Source organism: Hydra vulgaris, chromosome 01 (genome assembly GCF_038396675.1).
Source record: "Hydra vulgaris chromosome 01, alternate assembly HydraT2T_AEP".
Lineage (NCBI taxonomy): Eukaryota > Metazoa > Cnidaria > Hydrozoa > Anthoathecata > Hydridae > Hydra > Hydra vulgaris.
In genome coordinates this window covers 67889138-67897173 of record NC_088920.1, presented here as the reverse complement: position 1 = coordinate 67897173, position 8036 = coordinate 67889138, and the positions used below count along the sequence as shown (strand labels likewise).

Below are 8036 nucleotides of genomic sequence, written 5' to 3'. Positions count from 1 at the left end.
TTAGACCAAATAAATGTTTCCAAACAAAAAGTAGTTTTTTTTGTTTAGAAACTTTTATTTGGCCTAATATTTAGTTAACATAAGTCTCAAAGAACTTTTTTCACTCAAATATGCTAAACTTGCCGTGATAAATCATATTTTTTTCAAGCATACAGACCTTAGACAACCAAATGCTGCAGGTAAATCGAGGGCATGAAATCTAAAGAAGAACCCACTATTTTTATATACTGTCTTTAGCATCATTATTGCCGAAAAAAAATTGCGTGATCTCTTAAATATCTTAATTTTGTAGAAGAACTCTTTGAGTTTCAGATTTCCTAGTTTATTTATGTTGCTAGCAAGTAAGAAAACAGAAGAAATGATAAATGATTTTATTTTAATAAAATTCAATTTGAAATGAGAATGTAACCAATAAATAAAAAGCTATAATATAATATCTACATAAATAAATAATAAATTATAATCCATGTTGTGGTAAATTAAAATTTTATTGAATAAATTATAAAACGTTGAGTTATTGTCACATTAAGACCTCGACAACGTGCAGGTCTTAATGTGACAATAACAATTATTTATTCTATACTGCTTTTTTTTTTTTTAAAAAAAAAAAAAAAAGACGGATTAGTAAGAGACAAAAAGTTGAAGTACTAAAAAAAAATTGAAATATTGTCCATTAAGTATCTACTACTTGAAAGAACTCTTTATTCATTATCATTTGAAAATCTTCTTATTTAAAAAAATGTTATATTAATTTTTATAAAATAAGTTTCTTGAGGTTCAATTGATATAAAGATCTCTATAATTATATCTTGAGGACAATTTTCTGATAAACTTGTTTGAAAAGTTGAATAAAATTTTAATTGAAATTTTTAATATAAAAGTAATAATAAACAACGATAAAAAAAGTACAACAATAAATAATCAAATTATTTTTTCACTAAATATGATAAGTTTTAAATTAGCTCAAAGTCTTTGCGTTTACTTAAACTTTTTGGGAGTATGATGTAGTGCTATGTTTTTTTGGGAGTATGATGTAATGCTAAGTTTTTTGGGAGTATGATATAATGATAAGTTCTATATAAAAGTGTTCGATAGTATTTGAACTTATTTCTTTAAGATGGAATTCATGTACACATCTTCAAAAATTGTGAAGTGTCGAATCAAAAAATGTTTTGCAAACTCTTAAAAAAGTGTCGCGAAACCAGAAAGTTGTCGCGAAACAAGATTATAATCTCAAGTAAAATAGTCTTCCCCTAAATTATTCATTTATTATTTTTTTTATTTATTTATTATTTTTTATAATATGCAGTTGTCTCCAATTTCTTTATTCAAATACATTCAGCTTACTTTTTGCTGTTTTATTGTTTAAAGATATTTTACGTTTCGGTCTCTATAATTGTCTCATTTATTTTTTAAGAATTCACATAAATTTACTACAACTCTCCATTTTGCAATCTAATATAGTTCATTATATATGCACTGCAAAAGATAGACATAGAAAGCATAAGAACCATTTTGACAAACAAAAGTTTTCCGTCTTTTAAATTTAGACAAAAAGCTTTGGTTATCTTTATTTTAATTGGTAATTCTTGCTATTACTTTTACGTTGAACTTTCTGTGATTTCTACAATTACATTCTGTGTTGACTTCAATTTGTATTGTTAGTAAATAAGTTGCTAATTTCTTTGATCAATTAAAGTTTATACATTTAAAGTTAATTGTGCTATTTAAATATTAAATAAAAAAGTAACGATAAATATGATAAATTTTAAATTCACAACAATCTTTGCAAAGAATCCATGTGCCTCACCCAAATGAGTACTAGGATCTACAACTTTGACACTTTATACGGGTGACATTTATTTCATGTTTAACACTTAAGGAAAAATGTTTTATGTAAAAAACATGGAGATTATTTTTACTACTTCTTATTTAAAATTTTATTAATTTTAGTAAAAAAAAATGATGATAAGTAAAATAATTTTGTCTCTGTTGCTTGTTGTTGCTACATCAGCAAAGAAATGCTCAAAGTCTTGCGAAAAGATATCACCTTATCCAACAAATTTTTTTGAAGACATCGTTCCACATTTTGTAAATAATAGACCCACTGTAGGAGTTTTAGCAATGGAAATACTTGGTCAGAAAATGCTGGTAGAAGTTCCCTGGTCTGAAAACAAAGATTACTTTGGAAGCTCCTTTGTTAAACTTTTGGACGCGGCAGGAGCAAGGGCTGTTCCAATTAAAGAGGTATAATTTTAGCATGCATATATATATATATATTTATATACATATATATATATATATATATATATATATATATATATATATATATATATATATATATACATATATATATATATTTTTATATATATTTAATTTTAATAGTATGTTGACATGGTGGTTATTAAACCTTATTATTCTGAAGTAGTAAATATTATTTTCTAACCTCACAACTAAAAATGTCATCAAGGAAAATAGGTAGTGTGAAATTGTTTCGTTGGGGAAATTGAATACAACTAAATAAAAACAAAAAGCAATCGTACCCTCATTGCTTAAAACTTTTTTGTTTACCTAATCTAAGTAATTATTTTAACTAAAGGTTAACGTAAAAGTTAATTAATTTCGTTTCTTCCATATTTTTTTTTAAGTTTTAAATTCTTATTATTAAAAGACCTTAAAGCAGTCTTTTTTTTTTACAAACCTTACCAGAGTATTAAGGATAATTTTTGAGAACTATTTTGAATATATATATTTTTAAAGCAAGATTTCTTATCACTTTTTGCTTATCTAATTTTATTCATTTCCCTTTTTTTTGTATATTGGTTTAAAGAGCATCTTTGTAAAACGATAAATATTTTTAAAATTATTAATAAGGTCTTTCTCTGTTTTACTTCACATTTTTTGAAGCTCTTTGGTGATCAGAACAGGCAGGTCTGATCACCAAAAGCAATTGCATCTTGATCTCTTAAAATATAACAATATGCAGACCATTCAAACTTTGTTGAAAAAAATAAAAAGTTGGTCCGTTCTTTTTGAAAAATCTTGTGGTTCAGTGATCAACGCTTCAAAAACCCTTGTTCTCAAGAGTTTTGGTCCTATGTTGAACAGAGAATCGGACAACCTTGAATCGATTAATAACACCGGTATCAGAATATTAGTTAATAACATTTACACCAGATTGAGTAGAGCTGCCGTTTTTAATGGCAAGTAGCACTATATATATAACAAAAAAAATCCAAGAAAAATTTTTTCACATTTTTTGACATAATACGTAGTGTATATAGGACTGTGTACTTTGTCATTTAGAAGAAAATTAAGTTAATAAATGCGTAACAAAATTTAAAAGACCTGTTTTTAGCATATGTATTGGCTATTCCAGATTGAACGATTAAGCGTTTGCATAGAATCATTTTTGAAAACCTGTGTCAAACGACCGATTGTAATCCGGTCAAAAGAAAAATATCTTGTGTTCACTTTTTCTTTGTTATACAACTACAAAAAATTTATTATCTTAAGTTTAGTTAATAACTAAGCTTAATATATTAATATTTGTTTATATGAAAAAAAATATTAATAATAATTATTTTTTTCATGCAAATATCACACTGTGTTGTATATAATTTGTTGTTAATCTTATTAAAGTTTTTTTTTGTGTATTCCACGGGAAACGTTTAAAAATGCATATCTATTATTAACCAAAACTCTAAATTAATTTTATTATTAAATTTTAAGATTAAATTTTGCTTTATTTCTCTTCTTCAACTTCATTTTTTTTTATATATTACACTATAACTTATAATGTAATATATAGTTTTAAATTTTATTCTTTAAACTTTTTTTGTATTTTTTCGCTTACATTTTTTTGCATTATTATAATTCTTGTGCGAAAAAAAAAAATGAAGTTGATAATTTAAATAATAATTGAAATAAAAATAAAATAAATAAATAAAAAAATAATTTTCTTATAATATAAGAAAATTATTTAATTAAAAATAAAGAAATAAGAGTGACAGGGAAAAAATTTTATAGCAAATGTTATATTGAATATGTAAAAGGATATACATTATATATTTACAAAACAATTAGAAAAAGTTTTATTATAAATTGATAATGATAGATTATAAAAGAGTTTATTATTTGATAAATTAAAAAAAAAGTTTAAATTAATTGCTGATTGCGATCTGCAATTAAAGTCATTTATTTTAAAAACAATAGTGTTTACTCAATTTTATTGGAAACTAGTATCTTAATAAATAATATAAATACATATATATATTTTATATAATATGGTGTACAAAACGATACTGAAAGTTCAAGTTTTTAGAACCATTGTTAGACACAATGCTTGTTTTGTCTATCGATGCGTAGATATTTGGTTTGCAAAATTTCAGGCTGATTGAGCAACATTTACAGGTCGACCCATAATCGACGTTACTTGTTTGGTGCTCAAGCTTTTTTTTTGATTTATTAAGATGCTTCCAGAAGTCCTTACAATCTTATCACAGAGCACCCCCGAAGAGCATTTAACTAGGAAGTTCACACCTCCTTGCTTACCAATGTCGTTTATTGGGCTAGAGCCGGCGTTGAACATTGGATTTCTGGGCTCTGAGCCAGAACACGACCACTGTGCCACAGCTACAAAGCTTGTGATTTTTGTCCAACTTTGACACGTTATAAATTAACTTATTTACTTACTTGTGTACTCAGTTGTAACGTGCATATTACTTGTGTGCTGAGTGTGCATGTTACTTACTTGAGTGCTTTACTTACTTGTGTGCTAAGTTCTAATGTGCACATGTTCCGCACATGATTTTCATTTATTTTGTAGGCGTGAAAAAGTATTTAATTGATATTTAACTGAAACCGAAGTATTAAACAGTTCAAGTAGGAAACCATACAGCAAACTATAAAATGGTTTCATTCAGTTAGAGAGCCGACCCACAACACTGGTTAGTTATAAAGCTAATTTCTCTGTTATCTACAGCAAGGTATGACCACGTACCTCTGTTATCCACAGCAAAGTATGACTACGTATGGTGGATGCTTTAACTATTTCAGTTACATCATTTACTTATGGACGAACTCTTCAAGAGAGTTAAAAAGTGTCTTGTGATTTAGTTATTTTTATCTGGATGCGAGCGAAGATAACAACACTTCGGGTTGAATTGTGAGTTAGAAAATTGTCAAGATTGCATTAGAAATGTCTGACTCAGAGCACAAAAACAAAAAAGCAACAGGATAAAAGAGGACGCGTTTAAAGGTTGTTTGACATAACGATGCAGCAAGTGATGATAGAAATACAGAACGAAGAAGATTGTAAGTTCTATTGCATGCAAATAGGAGTTATTTTTTCCTGCGCCATAAGTAGATAAAATGACATCATCGAAAGACAGCATAATGATGCAACTAATAAAAAAGTGAAAAAAGAGAAAATGAGATATATAAAACACTTTGCTTTTCATAGAGTGGAGCTATGTTTGTTGCCGAAACTATTGAACAAGCGCTTGGCAATGACATTTTAGTCATGACATTATCAAGTTCAATCAGACAATCCAGAATAAAAGAAACAAACAAGCTGCTACGATAGATAAAAAATGTTTTTGTTTTGCTGCACCACTAGTGCTAAAGGTACATCAACTGCAATATTTAAGCGGATCCGGAGGACTTTTTACTTAAAACTAAAAGGTCATTATGAGGTTGCTTTCTACACATTTACACGCAATACCTCCTGTTTCTAAGGTCAATTGAGGCACTAAAAAATTTCAGATATTCTTCTAGAAACAACCAAACAGTGGACATTTGATTGAGTCATCAAGAAGTTTTATGAGCTAGCTGCACACATAGCAGTTGTAAATAATTTAGCTAAAGGGGGAATCAGTCTTATAAAAAACTGAAATGACAAACTGACTATAAAAAAGAAACAGAAGCAGTTTTTTTTTGATTGCTTAAAAACAGTTGCAACAATTTCCCAACTCTATCAAAGACATTACTTGTTTCGTTGTTTATTTAATGCGAAATATTTTTATCTAAAAATGTCAATTTTTAAAACTAAATTCTTTATTAGACTGTAATTTTTATTTCCATTTTTTCAATTGTGACTTGAATTCATTTCATAACTTTGATCTAGTTTATAATTTAGAACTGAGTTTTAAATCGATAATCGACATTCGACAGTTACCATTTTATTTGAGACAAATTTGTTAAATTTATTATATATATATATATATATATATATATATATATATATATATATATATATATATATATATATATATATATATATATATATATATATATATATATACATATATATAACAGTTGCAGTATATTTAGAAAATTTATAAAAAATTGGAAAAACTGTAACATTTTTTTTAGGATATTACAAAAAAAGATTTAAATATCCTTTTGCACAAAATAAATGGGGTCATTATACCAGGTGGTGATGCTGACATTGGAGATTCTGGATATGAACGAATTTCAAAACAAATTATCAACCACTCAAAAAAAATGGCAAAAAAAAACATTACTTTTCCTGTTCTTGGAATATGCCGTGGAGCTCAGATGATGATGATTGCAGAAGCAGACAAAGACTTTTTAGTTGAGACAGACTCTTTGAATTACAGCATTCCGTTAGATTTTACAGATGAAGCACGAGAAAGTCGCCTCTTTGGACATGCCCCGCAAGGGTTGTTTGACGCTCTTGGGACAAAAGCCATAACTTTTAACGCGCATAAAGCAGGCATTCCAACCGTAAACTTCTACAATAACACAAAGCTGATGGAAACCTTCAGAGCAATATCAACAAATTATGATCGAAACGGCACTCAATTTATAAGTACATTTGAAGGTAAGAAAATTAGAAAAGAATTTTTAAAGTTTTAATTAAATATGATAAAAGCAAACAAATTTAAAAGCAAATGTACGTAAAATATTTTCACGTAATAATTTTAGATGAAAATTTTTTTTGCACAAAATTATTATCTATGTTTAGGTCGACATGCACCTTTATACGGTCTTCAGTGGCATCCTGAAAAATCTTTATTTGTTTTTAATCCAGTTCTGGCAGTGGACCACTCCATAATTTCAATTATAGCTGCACAGTACATATCTAACTTTTTTGTTTCAGAAACACGAAAGAATCCTAATTCTTTCAGAGATCGAGCCGAGGAACAAAGTCATCTTCTTTTAAGTCATTATCCAACATATGTAGGTAACATTACTGAGACACCATATGAACAAATATATCTCTTTGACTTTGAAAAACCGTACCAAAAAGGAAAGAAACCAACAGAATTTTAAGTAAACATTTTGGTTTTGTAAAATGTAACACGAGATTAGTTTGTAAATAAAAGATATGGTATACGTTTTGGAAATAAGTCAGTGAAAAAAACTTGCAATACCATCTAACTTTGATCATGTTGAAGAAAAAAATAAAAAAACAAAAAACACGCGTGTTAACATATTCTGATTATTTTTTCAAACCATTTTTTTTAAATACCCATAACCTTATTTTTTTTTAAAGCGGAGGTGATATTGTTGTATTATATTTGTTTCGTATATAAAAAGATATAAATTCATTTGACTTCACCTTCAGGTGTCATTTCGTATTCAATTCAGAATTTTTTTATTTGGCAACAATATATACAGTTTTTTTTTATCAAAGTTTTAGTAAAAAACCCCCGTATTTTTCGTGAAGAATACGTTTTATTAAACTAAAATTAATTTTATAAAGTTACTGGCGCGAAGGGTTCACCATGTGAATGACCCAAATGAATTACCAAACGGCGCGAAGAAATTATCAAACTCTATTCGCAAAAAATGCAATTTACACTTCTAAAAACCTCTTTAGAAACAGTTTACAAGGAACGAAAAAATTATTTTTAACAAAGTAAAAGCGTAAGAGTGAAACAAAATAGCAGTAACTAGTAATAACAGTAGTTAATTATCATATTAAAAAGTTGTGCTGTAATTTATAACTGTTTGAATAAAAAGTTTTACTAATTTTATCTTATTGTTTATTCTCAGAGCCAATTACT

At 27.2% G+C, this 8036-nt stretch overlaps 1 protein-coding gene across 1 annotated transcript; it reads left to right on the top strand.

The window, feature by feature from the left end:
• The first annotated feature begins 1930 nt into the window (after positions 1 to 1930).
• LOC100198228 (gamma-glutamyl hydrolase) lies at positions 1931 to 7587 on the top strand. Its single transcript, XM_065789007.1, has 3 exons — positions 1931 to 2247; positions 6376 to 6847; positions 6992 to 7587. Exons 1-3 carry the CDS (start codon positions 1963 to 1965, stop codon positions 7297 to 7299), a joined length of 1065 nt encoding a protein of 354 aa, XP_065645079.1. The 5' UTR covers positions 1931 to 1962; the 3' UTR covers positions 7300 to 7587.
• Positions 7588 to 8036: the final 449 nt, after the last annotated feature.